The sequence below is a fragment of the Aotus nancymaae genome, unplaced genomic scaffold (assembly GCF_030222135.1).
Source record: "Aotus nancymaae isolate 86718 unplaced genomic scaffold, 86718_ANA_hifiasm-v0.15.2.pri h1tg000064l_1, whole genome shotgun sequence".
Taxonomy (NCBI): Eukaryota; Metazoa; Chordata; class Mammalia; order Primates; family Aotidae; genus Aotus; species Aotus nancymaae.
The window spans coordinates 26,115,735-26,133,665 of NW_026988479.1; the positions used below are offsets into that span (position 1 = coordinate 26,115,735).

The window sequence follows — 17,931 nt, forward strand, 5'->3', positions numbered from 1 at the left end:
TACAACCATTACCTGCCTTGGAGATTCAAAACATACATGTATATGTAACAGACTCAGTGGTCGGAGTCTCCCCAATTTCACTTTGCTTTTCTCAATGTTTCCCAAACACTTTAGGTAATGATATTATTCCCCTTCCTCTCCTTCAAGGAGGTAGCACCTATTAGCATCCCTGCAGAAGCAGAGGGCCACAAAACCCACATTGGGAAGTGCTGCCCTGGAATGAGTTACCTCTGGATACTCTTTGAGGAGGGGAGGGAACCCCAGCTTCCCTCTGCAGACTTAAGAAGCTTAAAGTTTTTCACAAAGAGCCTGGCTTTTAAGGAGCTCTAACATCAAGCCGAAGCGTGACCTTGGGCAAGTCACTTCCCCTTTCCTCAAAGGGATAAATAGTACCTCTTACTTGACCCTGGTGTGTGAGTCAGAGGTGCACCTGGGGCAGCTGATAGTCACTTTTTATCCCCTACCATTGGGCCAGCCACTCTGCATCAGTGAGCAGGCCCATGTGGTACACTGGGAGGGCCAGGTACAGCAGGAGGCAGAGAGCGCCTTGTATGTGGAGGAGACCTGGGCCACGGACACCGGTGTCTATACCTGCCAGGCCACCAATCTTAGGGCACTGGTTTGGCCACCACCCATATCCACGTGACTCGAGGTCCTCGTGTCTCCACTACCTCTTCCTGGCTCCCTCCCTAGCTGCAGGCATCTGGATATGGAGCAATAGGCAGAATCAGCCGTAGGTACCTGTGGGAACCTCAGTGTTTCTGATGCCAATGAGGGCCCCGCAGTGCAGAAGGTGCCATCTCATTCATTCCTTGCACTCTCCCATTCCATCACTCAGTTTTTGCCGCTCGCTTCAACCTCAGCCTCACTCCAAGCCTTGGCCTATTTTGAAGGCCATTCTTCAATCCAGCCTTCACCCTAGCCCCAGGCCCCACATCCACAGTTGGGCAAAGCAAGGGCCAGTGGGTCTTTGGTACTTGAGAAGGGTGCCCAGAACCAGTAGTGGGCCGCCCAGGCCCCAGGATTTATTCTTCAGAGATCCTCACCACTGGCAGAAGTCCTCAGTGAAGACCCACCTTCCCCCTCTCCCAGAAAAACACAGAAGCCACGTAAATAAAGTGCTACATGTTCTTTTTAGTTTCCATACATTGTCTGCCCCAGAGTGAGGAGAAGCTGATCTCCTTCCACATCCACCACAGGCTGCAGGAGGGAAGCCTGGCTCCCCACAACTTGCTCCTTCTCCAGCCATGCCCCTCTCAATTAAAACAATGCTTTCTTTTTTTTTTTTTTTTTTTTTTTTTTGAGACGGAGTTTCGCTCTTGATACCCAGGCTGGAGCGCAATGGCGCGATCTCGGCTCACCGCAATCTCCGCCTCCTGGGTTCAGGCAATTCTCCTGCCTCAGCCTCCTGAGTAGCTGGGATTACAGGCACGCGCCACCGTGCCCAGCTAATTTTTTTTTGTATTAGTAGAGACGGGGTTTCACCATGTTGACCAGGATGGTCTCGATCTCTTGACCTCGTGATCCACCCGCCTCGGCCTCCCAAAGTGCTGGGATTACAGGCTTGAGCCACCGCGCCCGGCCAAAACAATGCTTTCTAAAGTACATTCTGCAGCCTGACATGCCTGTGAGGTGAGAGGTGTGGGAGAAACAGACACTTGGTCAAAGAGATTTGGGAGATGGGGGATACTTAGCTCCCTTCTTTTAAGTTTGCAACACACACTGGCATATGAAAGGTTCTGAGAAGTCACGCAGGTCACTGATCTGTTTAGGTGTCCCCAAATAAGTTGGCAACCAATCGTGCCCACTCTTGGACATTAGTCCAATAAACTAATGTATCTCAGATGTGCTTTGCAAAAAGCTTCATGAAAAAGTACACATACGATTCCCTCCAGAGCTTTTCTCGAGGCTCCCGGGTGAACTGTCTGACCACGGCTGAAGAATCAGCACAGCACTCCCCTAGCCTCACCTCTTCCCCTGCTTGGCTGGGGAATGGAGAAACACCGTCACCTCTGAACTTCTAAAACTAGAAAAGGAAGGAGACTGTACACAGGGGAATACAGAAGGCAGTCTGGGATGATGTCACTATAGAATGACTGATGAAAAATGCAGATTGACTGTTCTGACACTGGCTTAGGGCCTGGGCTGAAGGTGGGGACCTTGGGCAAGGCCCTTTGACTCCCGTGATCTGTTTGCCCTGTTGCCAATGAGGAATAGGAACCTGCTTCAAGGATCTTATGAGGACCAGGGGAGGGAGGGATATGAAAAGGGCTTGATGCAAATGCTTTATGCAGGAGAGGAGTTATAATTATAGTCTCCAGTAGACCTGAAGCTTCCTGAGAAGAATCTGAAATCCACAGACTATCAGAGCTAGATGGCCTGCTGAGGTTGGTTCTCTGGCCACCCCTTGTCACTGATGGGGAAGCTGAGGGCCAGGTAGAAAAAGCCTGGGCCTGGGATCGGGGCAGTAGGAGGAGGAGTTAAGGCAGAGAGCAGGAGTGAAAAAGAAATTAAGTGGGTGAGGGCCAGGGAGAGGAAGATTAAGTCAGGAAGATTACATCACAGACCTGATCTTCCCAGAGCCTGAGGAGAAAAACAGAGCAAAGGATGACAGATGAGATCTAGCTTTGACTCTGGGAGCTGCTCTGTGCCTCAGTTTCCCATCTGTGCAGGGATGAGGTTCCAGCTCTGACAGATGAATGGACTCCGACCACCAAGCTGGCCCCTGGGCCCAGGTGGCACCACGACTGAAGGGCTAGGAGGGCTGAGGGGATGTGCCTTGCCTGGTGAAGGAGGAGGAGCTCTGGATACTGCCCCGGGTGGACCTGACTCTGGCCCAGGAACGGTGGTGCCTCAGCTGGGGAGGCTGCCTGGCCCTGTCACCCTCAAGGGCCTTCAGAGACCCCTTCCCTGCCACTCACCTTTCCCACTCTGATTTGCAGGGTTTGTCCACACTCCCCTCAATCTCTACTCTGGCCTTCAGACAATCCTAGAATGGGACACTGCGGTGACTAAGAGTCCTTTGACCAGTCCCCCCACCATGTGCAGGAGTACAGTGAGGCTGTGAGCAGGCCAGTGTTGAGTTAGAACACCTAGAGGAAGTTGACAAGTCAGCAAGTTGGCAGCAGAGCTAAAAGCTGAGACCAGGGGCTGTCTCCTTTTCGTCAAATGGCCATTGTGACGCAGGCTGCCCCTGGGAAAGCCTCGGAACTTCTCGGATTGGGACAGAGGCCAGGGGAGCGAGGAAAGGTCTTCTCTTGCTTATTCCCTGGGCCAACTCAAGGGAAGATGCTTCTCGGCGCCTCCAAAGCCTGGCAGATGATTCTGTGTAACCCAAGGCCCCCAGGGCTCACTGGGCACACACCCTGGCTCTCCATCTTGCTCCCCACCTCGTTCCTTCCTGGAAAAGAACTGAGAGGCTCCTGCTGTCTTCTCCGGAAAAACCTTGAAAGAAGCTGTGACTTCAGGTGTCGTGGTGGGCCCAGGCCCTGCACCCTATGTGGCGAGGAAGGAGACCTCAGTGGGAGTGACAGGGGCCAGGGGGAAGGCAGGCGAGGCATTGGCCCCGAGGACCCGGTACAACAGTTCCTCCTTCTCCTGCTGGAGCTGTTGTCGCAGCTGTGCCTCCTTCTCCAGGGCCTCACGCGTGAGAAGCAGGTCTTCCGAGAGCTGCCTGTGGATGCAGACAGACCCCAGGGTTAGTAGCTGCCGCAGAGATCAACCCATTCCTCCAGGAAGCCTTCCTTAGATGGACTGGCAGCCTGCTGCAGGGCCCCCACTGCCCTCCTCGTTTGCCTGTATACAAGGGGCAATTCAATTGGTTGACCAAGGAGGGTGGGCCTCACAGACAGGCAGGCAGTGCTGAGCTGCTCCAAATCTCTGCTCCACTACTTAGCTGTACAATCCTGAACAAGTTATTCATTCTCTTTAAATTTTAGTCTCCTCATTTGTAAAATGGGAAGAAGAAGAAAGAAGAAGAAGGAGGAGGAGGAGGAGGAGGACCCAGCTCTTTGAGTAATTATGAGGGTTAGATGAGAAAATATATACAGTATTCAATAAATTATGTCTGACACATGATACTAGCTGTTATTTACTGAGCTCTAAGAACTGATTCATTCCACTTAGTCCTGGTGCACGATGAATTTCCTGTTTCCTCTTCCCCATATTGGGCTTTCCCACGGAGTCCACTCAGGCAGGACGGAGACAAACAGATACTAATCAAGGCACTGGGACTTTGGTTTCCAGGCAGAGCTGCCCCCTTGGGTTTCCCGACTGTCAGAGAAAGGAGGAGCCACATTCTTTAAATAGGCCCCGGGCCCATCTGTCAGTCATTCCTCAGGCCCCTCTAAGACTTTCCCAACTGGAAATTTTGGCAAAAAGGGTGGGGACAGGAGGAAAGGAGGCAGGAAGACAGCTACCTTGACAAGACCACCTGGTTGTGGCTTCGGACATGGAGGTCCTCATTCTCCTGTTGCAGGATTGTGATTTTTTCCTCCAATATCAGATTTTTCTCTTTCTGTAACAAATCACAATGAGCTCAGAAAGCTGCCAAACTCACACAGCATGATATGTGCTATCACGTCCCTCTTATCTGTGGTCACTGAAAGCACCAATTCATTCTAAACCAGATGTTACATTCCATGGAGCCATAAGGTAACTTAGAAAAAAATAAAACTAAAAAGTTAACAAAGGGCTGCTGACTTTTTGCCACAGGAGAATGTTGAAAAAAATTATAGTCCTGACCATCTCATATCACTAAGAGTTCATGGAAGAAAGAATACTTTTTGTTTGCCAAAAGTCAGAAGGATATGATCTATATAAATAAAATTAAGATTGTTATGTGCTTCCACAAAAATGGTTGAACAAAACCTACAGGGAATGTTTGAGATGATCTGATTAAAATAAAGCCCCGGGTCACGTCATGTGAACATGTGACCCAAGCCCCCAGGGCTCACTGGGCACTCACCCTGGCGTCCCATCTCACTCTCACCCTCTTTCCTTCCTGAGAAAAGAACTGATGGTGATATGGGACGATAGTGCCTGTAAGATTTTTTTTTTTTAACATTCTCCTGTGGCAAAATTAAAAGTCAGCAGCTTTTGGTTAACTCCTTAGTTTTACTTTTTAAATTATAAGTTGCGTGGCACACAGGGGGCCAGCGAGACTTCTTCCAGAGCAACATAATCTCTGCTTAGATTCAACCCTAGGGTTTCTGAGGCTTCTGTCGTCCTGTGACCTCAGTGCTACTGCCCTGTATCACCAAAGCTACAGCGACATCAGTAGCCACGAAAGGCACAGGACTCAGATGATAAGGAGCCACTGCCTGACCCAGCCTGGCCACAGACCATGCTCAGTGGTCAGCACAGGTGGCAAGTCAAAGCTGGAGTGGACCAGGCTGGGGCCTCTGCAAACCATCTCCCCTCTGAATGCTTTACAAAGGAAATGCCCAGAAAGCAGGACCTGAGGCTGCATCTCCCAGCCACTCCCAGCCACAGACCACTGTTTCCATGAGGATCAGCCGCTTGTCCAGCTCATGAATATGCTCATTCTTCATCTCGATGACAAAGTGTAAGCTCTCCAGCTCCTGCTCCCAGAACTGGCTGGGGCTTCCATAATCCTAGTCAGGGACAGAGTGACCCCATTAGGTCAGTAGGCTACATCCCTCCTCCCCATTCTGCCAGCAACTCATTGTTGGACTTTCACAAGTTACCCACCTTCCTCTCTTAGCCCATGTTAAAGTGCTTAATATGCTTTATCTCCCTTTATCAGAATAACACCTTTTGACACATGGTCTAGCCCCTTCACAGATGAGGAGACTGTGGTTCAGACAGGTTGAGTCACTTGTGCTAACTGGTAGGTTTGCTATATGCACCTAGTGCTCTCTGAATCCAGAACGTGAGTACTTTACTACTCCAGATGCTGCTCTCTGAGTCTTAATTCTCCCATCAGAGAAATGGGAACTCTTTTATTTCCAGGCCCTTGTGTAGGTGAGAGTGTCAGGTCTGAGGCTTGTCTTTGAAGAGGAGCTGGTCTTTCCTGTTGCCTGGCCCTGACCTCCCTGGAGATTTGAGGAGGAAAGACCCCCAGGGTGCTGCTACCTACCTGGATATGCTTCTTATAGTTTTGACTCAGAATGGACTCCTCCACCCTCTTCATCTTAGCCTGGAAAGCCTCCAGCTGTGAGGTCAGCCTGGCTATGGTCTCCTGGAGCAAGGAGTGGGACAGAGACAATCAAAGCCTGCCTCATAAAGGCTGTAGGTGAACTTCACCACATCCCAGAGGGAAAACAGTTTTGGTTTCTTCAATCTGTCTTTGATTTACCCTACACGACAATGCAAGATCAACATTCTTTGACCACTGCTTGAAATCTACAAGCCCTTACAGTGCAGAACTGCATGCCAAAAAGAGAAAGAAAGAAAGATAGGAAGGAAGGAAGGAAGGAAGGAAGGAAGGAAGGAAGGAAGGAAGGAAAAGAAAAGAAAAAAAAGAAAAGAAGGGAAGGGAAAATAAAAGAGAAAGAAAAGAAGAGGGGAGGTGAGAGGGAGAGAGAGAGAAGCATACCAGCCCCATCTCTTGCTATAATGCCTTTCATGGCTCCCCATACTGTAGGGGGCAATGTCCTAGTATAAAAGGTCATTGTTAGTGTGGCATTCAAAACCTATCCAAACTAGGCTCGATGAATTTTTCCAAGCTCACCTATCACTGCTCCCTCTATACAGCCTCTCCTGCAGCCAAACATCACTACACTCCCCCAGCTGCAAGCTACATTCTTAGCTCCAAAATGTTTCCCTGCCATGAACTTCCTCCACCTGAACCTTGACCACTACCACTAGAATAGAACACAACCCCTTAAGATGGCTCACTGGCTCGCACTCTGGCCCTTGCTCACCTCCTTAGCCTTAATCCCCTCTCCCACTCAAACCCATACTCCTGGCATCCTGGACATCTTTCAGTTCTTCACATATACCATATTTTTCCTTTTCCTCGATGTCTTTGAATACATTGCTTTTTTTCTGCCTGGGGCAGCCTTCCTACCCTTCTTTACCAAAGAATTCCAACCCATCCTTCAGATTCCATCTTAGATCTCACTCTCTCTAGGAAATCTCTCCTGCACAGCCACATTGAGTCAGATGCTTCCCTTCATGCTTCCACAGGTCCCTGTACATCCACCCATGAAGCTAATCACACTGTGACACCTGGCCCATGCCTCTCCAAGATCTTCCCAACAGTCCTTGGAAAAACAGACCCATCTCCATCTCAAACCCAGTCCTCTTGAGCTAATAGCCTGGTTACCACACCCAGGGGCCTGGATACACAAAAGACAATCACCTCAGCCCCTCACTCCTAGGTGCAGGTGGTCAGTTTTGGCTGCCTTGGGACTCCATGCTGCTTTCCCACTGTTCTTCCCTGACCCTCACCAGAGACTGACACAACCCAGCCCCGCTCACCTGCTGGGCAGCACTGGCCTCCTGGAAAGAGTGGGCGAGTGCTTCTTTCTCCTGTTCATATGAGGCCCGGAGGACTGTAGAGAAAGGAGAACTCCATAAGCTCAGACATTTCTCCCCAAAACCTTCTGGCAGGCCCCTTGATGGCCATAAAGGTCCAGATGATCACCTGGGGTCCACAGAGGCCAGGAGTCTGGGCATGGTCTTATTCATCCTTCTATCTCCTAGGCTTGCTTGGGGGCTGTGCCAGAAATGTACTAGGCATTTAATAAAATCTCATGGAAATTGAAATAAAGTATAGGCTGGGAGGAACCCTATCAGATTAGGTTCCTCACCTCACTAAGGCTAAGATCCAAAGATCTTGCAGCAGGTGTTTTCACCTAAGGCCACCTCAGGCCATGGAAAATGCATAGGACAATGCTTTGTAAACTGGATTAGCCAAATCACAAAATCATTAAATTCTGAGTTGTCAAACCAAAGCACAAAACTATGGTAAGTACATTGGATATGTGGCTAGGAAATCCACCTGGTCCTGGTTCTGCTTCTCCAAAACTAAGAGACCTTGAGAAGATCACATCAAATATCTAAAAGTCCTGTTGCCTCAACTGTGAAACGGGATCAATAAACTGAGTCTGATTGTCTCAATGGGGTCATCTGAGAATCACATGAGAAGAATGTGCAAGGGCTTTGAAGACAGGGCAGTGCTGTACAGAGATGAAATTATCATCATTCCCCAAATCAGTACAGTTGTATGTATCATCCCACCTCCTTCATAAAGTTCCTTTTGGAAAATTCCAACCTTGTCTCAGCTAAAAAAGGACAATAGGGAACTGACAATCAATGGTCAGAATGAGAAATAGAAATGAGGGGACAGGAAAGTTTAATACAGCCAAAGGGCCAGGTATATAGCAGTGATGAGAGAAATAATGTTCAAGGCTGGGCATGGTGGCTCATGCCTGTTATCCCAGCACTTTAGGAGGCTGAGGTGAGAGGATCACCTGAGATCAGGAGTTCGAGACCAGCCTGGCCAACATGGCAAAACTCCATCTCTACTAAAAATACAAAAAGTAGCCAGGTGCGGTGGTGCAAGCCTGTAGTCTCAGCTACTCGGGAGGCTGAGACAGGAGAATGGCTTGAACCCGGGAAGCGGAAGTTGCAGTGAGCTGAGATCACGCCACTGCATTCCGATCTGGGTGACAGACTCTGTTTCCAAAAAGAAAAAAGAAAAAAATAATGGTAAGCAATATAACTGTGGTAGAGTAGTAAAAGAAATTGATAAGAATAGTCCTATAAAAATTACAGCCTTAATTTTTAAAAATTATTGGCCTAATTTGTTAATTTGCCTATCAAGACAGGTTCTGGTTTCAGATAAGATGAAGGAAGCACACTCTATCCAGTTTTTCCTACTAAATATAGCTATGAAACGTGGACAGAATGAATTCTGCAGTTATTTGCAGACTGAAAAGTAAATAGTAGCAGCAGACTGAGCAGGAAGACCAGAATTTGAAGTACCACTGACCCAACAGATTTAAACAAACCCAGAATCTCATGTATTTCAATATTTAAAATGTCTAGGATACAACTCCAAATTTGTCAGCAAACAGTACAAAATTACTCAGCATAAAAAGAAGCAGGAAACCACCCCACCCCCGAGAAAAGATATTCAACAGATACCTACACTGAGATGTTATAGATGTAGGAATTATTAGCAGAGTTTCTATGGTAACCATTATAAAAAGACTCCAAGAAGTGCGGGTGTACTGCCACTGATGGCAAGAAGGAAAAATAAAAAATAGGAATAAGAGAAAATGAAAGTAAGAGTGAATACACTCTTAGGAATAATAGAAAAATAGAAAGTATTAGCAAATAGAGCTATTAAGAAGAACCAAAAGGAAATTTTAGAACTAAAAAGTACAATAAGTGAAACAAAAATTCACTAGGTGGCAGAATGGGATGCCATAAGAAAGAGCCAGTGAACTTCAAGATAGATTAATAAAAATTATCTAATCTGGACAACAGAGAGGAAAAAAAGACTAGAAAAAAAAATAAGTAGAGCTTCAGAGACCTGTAAGATAATGCTCAAATATCTAACATTTCTATGATCACAGTAAAAGAATAAGAGGAAAAAGGGTACAGTACAAAAAAAAATAATTTTGAAGAATGATTGAATACTCCACAAACTTGCCAAAACATAAACCTACAGATTAAAGAAGATCACTGACCTCCAAAGTAAGCTCAAAGAAATCCACACCCAGACACATCATTTCCAAAAGCTAATGACAAAAAAAAAGGTGTGGAATGGAACCAGATAAAAATGGTACACTACATATAGGGAATGACAGCTTGAATAACTGTGTGTTTCTCATCAGAAATCTTAGAGACTAGAAGAATAGTCTGAGGTGGGTGGATCACGAGGTCAAGAGATCGAGACCATCCTGGTCAACAAGGTGAAACCCCGTCTCTACTAAAAAATACAAAAATTAGCTGGGCATGGTGGCACACGCCTATAATCCCAGCTACTCGGGAGGCTGAGGCAGGAGAATTGCTTGAACCCAGGAGGCGGAGGTTGCGGTGAGCTGAGATTGCGCTGAGCCGAGATTGCGCCATTGCACTCCAGCCTGGGTAACAAAAGTGAAACTCCGTCTCAAAAAAAAAAAAAAAAAAAAGAATAAAATTTAAAAACTGCTGGAAAATACAAAACCAAAACAATAAGCCCAGAATCCCATATCCAGTGAAAATATTCTTCAGGAAGGAAGACTAAATCAAGACTTTCTCAGATGAAGGAAACTTACAATTCATCACCAGCAAACCTGCTCTAAAAGAATTGCTAAAGGAAATTCTTCAAATGAAACCAGAGGGAAACTTGAAACTTCAAGAACGTAAGAAGAGTAAAAGAACGGGTAAAGACCTAGGTAAATATAATAGACTATTCTTCTTCTCATGAGTTCTTTAAAATATGATTGATGATTAAATGCAAAAATTATGACCTTGTTGGATGGGGAATTAGATGTATGTAGATGTAATATATGAGATAAATATAACAAAAACGGGGGAGAACAGATAGACCTACATGATGGTAAGCTTTCTATATGCCATTTGATGTAGTAAATTAGCAATTCTAGGCCAGGCGTGGTAGCTCACACCTCTAATCCCAGTTCTTTGGGAGGTCAAGGTGGGCAGATCACTTGAGTTCTGGAGTTTGAGACCAGACTGGCCAACATGGCAAAACCTGGTCTCTACTAAAAATAAAAAAATTAGGCCTGCTGGCAGGCGCCTGTAATCCCAGCTACTTGGGAGGCTGAGGCAGGAGAATTGCTTGAATCCAGGAGGCAGAGGTTGCAATGAGCCAAGCTCACGCCATTGCACTCCAGCCTGGGTGACAGAGTGAGATTCCATCTCAAAAAAAAAAAAAAAAAAGCAATTATAAGTAGATTGTTAAGTATTGTAATTCTTAGAGTAACCATTAAAAAAAATACAGAGATACAGTAAGAAAGATAATAAATAAGTTAAAATGGAATACTAAAAAATGTTCAAATACTCCAAAAGAAAGCAGGAAAGGGAAAACAGAGATCAGTGAGAACAAACAGAAAACACATCCTAAAATAGTAGACCTCAACCCAACATTATCAATAACAACATTTAATCAAACGGCTTAAACATACCAAATAAAACAGTATGTCAGAAAGAATTTTTAAAAACCCACCTGACGGGATCATTTACATCCAAACCTCAGCATCATGTATGTAAGGTTTGTACTTGTAGAGTTTAAAACGAAGAAACTGAGGGCAGCACAAGAAGATCTAATGCGAAGGGTTTATTCAGGCTCCTGGGTGAGGTTCTGCAGTCCGACAAGAGGGGTCGGAGAAGTCACATGGACTCCTCTCAGATATGGGGTTTTATAGGGAGTGGAGGCATTTGATTGGTTGTGCCCAAGGTGAGTGGGGCCCTGATGGGACAAAATGGTGGGGAGTGGGGCCCGGATGGGACAAAATGGCAGGCGGGGAGTGGGGCCTGGATGGGGCAAAATGGCAGGTGGGGAGTGCGGCCTGGATGGGGCAAAATGGCAGGCGGGTAGTGCGGCCTGGATGGGGCAAAATGGCAGGCGGGGAGTGGGGCCCAGATGGGGCAAAATGGCAGGCGGGGAGTGGGGCCCAGATGGGGCAAAATGGCAGGCGGGGAGTGGGGCCCGGATGGGGCAAAATGGTATTGGGTAGGCCTGACGGGCTTTTTTCCGGGCTCCCAGTGAGGAGGGGGATGTGTCCGAGCTCCCAGCGAGGGAAGGGGGTGTGTCCGAGCTCCCGGCAAGGCAACCAGTCTTACATTGTACTATACCCATGTAGCAAACCTGCATGTGTGCCCCTGAATCTAAAATTAAAGTTGAAATTTTAAAAAACCACCCACCAACTATGTGCTATTTACAAGAAACCCACTTTAATGCACACCTGATGGCATCATTCATGCCCCAAACCTCAGCATCAGGTATTATGCCCATGTAACAAACCTGCATGTGTACCCTGAATCTAAAATTAAAGTCTAAATATAAAAAAAACCACTCACCAACTTTGTGCTATTTACAAGAAACCCACTTTAAATATATGTTGTAGGTAGGTTAAAAATAAAAGGGTGGAAAAAGAAACACTAATCAAAAGAAAGTCATAGTAGCTACATTACTTTCAGATAAAGAACTGAAAGGAGATAGAGACAAATATACATTATAATTGGAGACTTCAACACTCCTCAGCGTTTCACATAAAACAGAGAGAAATTAGCAAGAATATGGAACTGAATCCTACCAGCAAAGAAACTTGATCTAATTGATCTATTTCTAAAATACTCAACCCAACAATAGTAGAATACACATTCTTTTCAAGTATACATGAAACAAGATAGATCATACCCTGAGTCATAAAACCAATCTTAAAAAACTCTAAGAGCAGCAAAATACAAACTATGTTCTCTGACTGTAATGCAATCAAACTGGAAATCAAATAACAGAAAGAGAACCAGAAAACCTCCCAACACTTGAAAATACACTTCTATATATTCAATGCCAGAGAGGAAATCTCAAGGAAAGTAAGACTGAAAATATTTTGAACTCAACAAAATGAAAGTAAAAACATCAATTTGTGTGATGCAGGTAAAGCGGAGTTTAGGAGAAAATTTATAACTTTAAATGTTTATATTAGAAAAGGAGAAAGGTCTCAAATCAATAATCTAAGCTGAAGAAATCAGGAAAAGGGGTCAAGCCCAGTGGCTCACACCTGTAATCCCAGTACTTTGAGAGGCTGAGTCAGGAGGCCAGGAATTTGAGACCAGCCTGGGTTACATAGAGAGACCTGCCTCCACTAAAAACTTAAAAATTAGCTGGCTAGTTGTGTTGGGGTACCTATAGGCTCAACTACTCCAGAAGCTGAAGTGGGAAGATTGCTTGAGTCCAGGAGTTTGAGGCTGCAGTGAGCTACGGTCATGACACTGTACTCCAGCCTAGGAGACAGAGCAAGACCCTGGAAAAAAAGAAAAGAAAAGAAAAAAAAAGAGAAAAGAGAAAAGGAATCAGAAAAAGAAGAGCTAACCAAACATAAAGCAAGCACACAGAAGGAAGGAAATAAAAATAACAGAAACCAGTGAGATAGAAATGGTACAATAAGGGGGGTGGGGTGGGGAAATCAATGAAACCAAAAGCTGGTTCTTTGAAATAATTAATAAAATGATAACCTCAAGCAATACTGACAAAGAAAAAAGACAACACACAAATGACCAAGGAAAGAAATGTCGCTACAGACATGGCAGCAGGTATATGAAATGATATTCAGGGAATATGCTGAACAATCCTATGCACCTAGATTCAACAACTTAGATGAAATGTACCAATTCATCCAAAAAAAAAAAAGCAAGACCGAAACTCACCCAAGGTAAAATATACAACCTGAAATGCCTATAACTATTAAAATAAATTGAATTGGTAGTTAAACACCTTGAAAGAAATGCCTAAGCACAGATTATTTCACTGGAAAATTCTGTGAAACATTTTAAAACGATATAACACCAATTCTGTATAATCTCTCCCAGAAAGAGAAGATGAGGGGACATAACTACATGGGGCAAGCTTTATCCTGATACTAAAACCAATGTGAGAAAACTACAGACCAATATTCCTGAAGAACATAGACACAAACATCCTCGGTAAAACATTAGAGAATCAAATTCAGCCAGCAGTACATAAAAAGAGTAATATAACACGATCAAGTGGAGCTTATGCCAGGAATGCGAGGCTAGTTCAATGCAGTCAGCCCTCTGCATTTGCAGGTTTTGCATCCTCAGATTCAACCAAGCGTGGATAAAAAAATATTTGAAAAAATAAAAATTAACAATACAACAATAAAAGGTAATACAAATAAAAATACAGTCTAACAACTATTCACATAACTTTTACATTGTATTAGGTATTATAAGGAATCTAGAGATGATTTAAAATGTATGGAAGGATATACATAGGTTATATGCCAGTAATACGCCATTTTATATAAGGGACTGGAGCATTTGCAGATTTTGGTATCCAAAGTGGGTCCTAGAATCAATTCCCCATGGGTACCTAGGGATAACTATATTTGAAAATTCAAACTAATGTATATTAACAGTCTAAAGAAAAACCAGGCCAGGTGTGGTGGCTCACACCTGCAATCCCAGCACTTTGGGAGGGTAAGGACAGTAGTTTGCTTGAACCCAGGAGTTCAAGACTAGGCTGGGCAACATAGCAAAAACCCATTTGTACAAAAAAAAAAAAAAATTAGCTAGGCATGGTGATGTGCACTGTAGTCTCAAGTACTTGGGAGGCTGTGGTAGGAGGATCACCTGAGCCCTGGAGGTCAAGGCTGCAGTGAACCAAGATTGCACCACTGCACTCCATCCTGGGCCTCAGAGTCATCCCGTCGGAAAGAAAAGAAAAGAAAAAGAAGAAGGCAGGAGAGGAGAGGGAATGAAAGAGGAAGAAAGAAGAAAGAGAGAGAGAGAGAAAAAAAAAGATAGACCACATGATTATATGGGTCTTACATCTAAATACAAAACCATAAGGTTTTGGAAAAAAACACTGAAGAAAATATTTGTTACCTGGGGTTTAGCAAAGAGTTAATAGACATGACACAAGAAGTATAATCAAAGAAAAAGAATAAATTGAACTTTATCAAAATTAAAAGCTTGGCTTTGTGAAAGATACTATTAAGAGAATGAAAAAAAAAACCCCACTGACTAGGAGAAAATATTTGCAAATACCAAGAACTCTAGTCCCAAATATATAAAGATCTCTCAAACTCCACAGTAAAGATAAGTGAGTTAATTTAAATGAAAAAAAGACCTGAACACACATTTGACCAAAGAGGATATGTAGACAGCAAATAAGCACGTGAGTCGTTATTGAAATGTAAATTAAACATATGATAAGATATTACCGCACACCTACTAGAACAACTAAAATAAAAAACCAGTGACAAGTATTGGCAAGAAGTAGGAACAGTATAACTCATACATCACTGATGGTAATATACAATGGTGGTCACTCTGGTAAAGCTAAACATACATTTATCATATGACCTATCCCAATCCTGTTTATTCACCCAAGATAAACGAAACCTATGTCCACACAAAGCCTGTACACGAATGTTAGAACACTCTATCCATAATTACCTCAAATGTCCTGCAACAGTGAATGAGTAAAACAATGGAATATAACTCCACAATGAAAAGGATGAATTATTGATAAATGTAACAATTAGAATAAATGCCAAAGGCATTGTGATGAGTGAAGGAAGCCAATATAAAAAAATCATATTGTAGGCCGGGTACAGTGGCTCACGCCTGTAATCCCAGCACTTTGGGAGGCAGAGGCAGGTGGATCACAAGGTTAGGAGTTTGAGACCAGCCTGACCAATATGGTGAAACCCTGTCTCTGCTAAAATACAAAAATTAGCTGGACATGGTAGTATGTACCTGTAATCCCAGCTACTCAGGAGGCTGAGGCAGGAGAATTGCTTGAACCTGGGAGGCAGAGGTTGCAGTGAGCCAATATTGTGCCACTGCACTTCAGCCTGGGTGACAGAGGGAGACTCCATCTCAAAAAAAAAAAAAAAAAATCACCTTGTATTATTTCATGTATGTAATAACCTCAGACAGACAAAGCTATAGAGATGGAGAACAGCTCAGTAGTTGCCAGGGTTGGGGTCGGGGGAGGATGTGAATACAAGGGTAGTTTGAGACTGCTTTTTAGGGGTGATAGAACTGTTTTGTTCCTGATTGTGGTGATGGTTACAAGAATCTATACATGCATTAGAATTTATCAAAATGCACAGCCTCTCAAAAATAGTCAATTTTACTATATGATAATTTAAAAAATAAAAGAAAAAAAGACAACAAAGGGTCATGAAATGTGGAAAACCACCACTAGTCTCTTGTGGTTATCTGTGTACCTCTCCCCATACAAATAAAACCTCATGCATTTCCACCATGCTATGCCTTCATTCATTCATTGTAGACTTATGTAGCATGTAATATGTGCCAAGCAATTTAAAAATAACTATAAAAGTATTCTGACTGATGGGAAGAACTCAAGACAGGCAATCTCTTCTCCCCTGGGTTTTACAGTAGGAGATTTTTCTTATTAATATATTTATAACACTAAAATAATATCAAAGCAATGACTTGAGAATAAAATTGTTTTCCCATAAAGTATTGTGAGGTACAGAAGGTAGATTTTAGAAATAGAGAAACTGAACAGGATTCAAGGAGGTTGAGTGATAGCTCCAGTTCAACAGGGTATGGTATTATTAAAACACAATTCTTTGGCTGGGTGCAGTGGCTCACGTCTGTAATCCCAGCACTTTGGGAGGCCAAGGCGGGTGGATAATGAGGTCAGGAGTTCGAGACCAGCATGGCCAACATGGTGAAACCCCGTCTCTACTAAAAGTACAAAAATTAGCCAGGCATGGTGGCGGGTACCTGTAATCACAGCTACCTGGGAGGCCGAGGCAGAAGAATCACTTGAACCTGGGAGGTAGAAGTTGCAGTGAGCCAAGATCATGCCACAGTACTCACTCCAGCCTGGGCGACAGAGTGAGACTCCATTTCAAAAAACAAAAAACAAAACAACCCCCACCCCGCCACACACATACACGCAAAACCACAATTCTTCAATTTCCAGACAAGGACTTTAATTCCATTTCACAATATTTGCAATAATGTGTGCTAATGTTGAAATATGTTTCAAGACTCTTAAAATCATTCAGACCTCTGTTCCAGTTACTCCACTTGGGTAAATCTAAGGACATAATGTGAAATATAGGCAACATCTTTTATGCAAAAGCTGTTTTAAGATCTAGAGGTCGAGACTCACAAGAAATAAGGAAAGCCATGTACTTTATGGTCTTGCCTTTATAAACATTGTAGCAGCAGCATAATTACTTGGAAACATATTTGATACAATGCTAAATGAAAAGGATAGGATATAAACCTTTACATATAAAATATTCACAACTATGTGCCCATGTGTTTTTTGTTTGTTTTTGGATGGAGTCTTGCTCTGTCGCCCAGACTGGAGTGCAGTGGTGCGATCTCAGCTCACTGTAACCTCTGCCTGCCAGGTTCAAGCAATTTTCCGGCCTCAGCCTCCCAAGTAGCTGGAATTACAGGTGTATGCCACCATGCTCGGCTAATTTTTATATTTTTTGTAAAGACGGGATTTCACCCTGTTGGGCAGGCTGGTCTTCAACACCTGACCTCGTGTTCTGCCCGCCTTGGCTTCTCAAAGTGCTGGGATTACAGGCATGAGCTACCGTGCCCAGCCACAACCATGTTTTAAGAAGATAAATAATTCTGGGGAAAGATCATGCAAATACTGATGACGAAAGGAAAAATCAGTAGAGCATTTTCAAGGTTAATTTCAATAACATCAATAACATACATAACCTTCTCCAAAGAAGATATACAAATGGCCAAGAAGCACCTGAAAAGATGCTCAACAGAATTAGGCATTAGGGAAATGCAAATCACAGCCACAATTCGATACCACTTTACATGCACTATGATAGCAACAATAGTAATAATGGAAAATTACAAGTGTTGACAAGGATGTGGCACCACTGGAACTCTAGTGCATTGCTGATGGGAACATAGAATGATATAGCCCCTGTGGAAAACAGTTTGGCTGTTTCTCAAAAAGTTAAGCACAGAATTATCGTATGACCCAGCAATTCTCCTGGGTGTACACCCAGGGGGAACTGAAAACAGCTGTTCAAGAACTAGTGGCACTGTTCACAGTGGCTAAATGGTGGAGGCAGCCCAGGTGTTCACTGATGATGAATGGGTAAATAGAGCGTGGTGTGTCTGCACAATGGCAAATTACCCAGCCATAAAAAGAAACAAAGTGTATATGCATGCTGCAACACGGATGAGCCCTGGAAACATTCCAAGGTGAAAACACTCCAATGTGAAAGAAGTCAG

General features: G+C 44.1%; 1 protein-coding gene across 1 annotated transcript in view; it reads right to left on the reverse strand.

Moving 5' to 3' along the window:
• Positions 1-1,114: 1,114 nt before the first annotated feature.
• The window catches only part of CCDC69 (coiled-coil domain containing 69), a 51,395-nt gene continuing 34,578 nt past the window's right edge, over positions 1,115-17,931 (reverse strand). The window contains exons 5-9 of the mRNA XM_064366534.1: positions 7,447-7,520; positions 6,101-6,202; positions 5,496-5,615; positions 4,419-4,516; positions 1,115-3,673 (exon numbers count right to left, since the gene is read on the reverse strand). Coding sequence (XP_064222604.1) covers positions 3,496-3,673; positions 4,419-4,516; positions 5,496-5,615; positions 6,101-6,202; positions 7,447-7,520 — 572 coding nt within the window. The 3' untranslated portion in view covers positions 1,115-3,495. The remainder of the gene's footprint in view (positions 3,674-4,418; positions 4,517-5,495; positions 5,616-6,100; positions 6,203-7,446; positions 7,521-17,931) is intronic.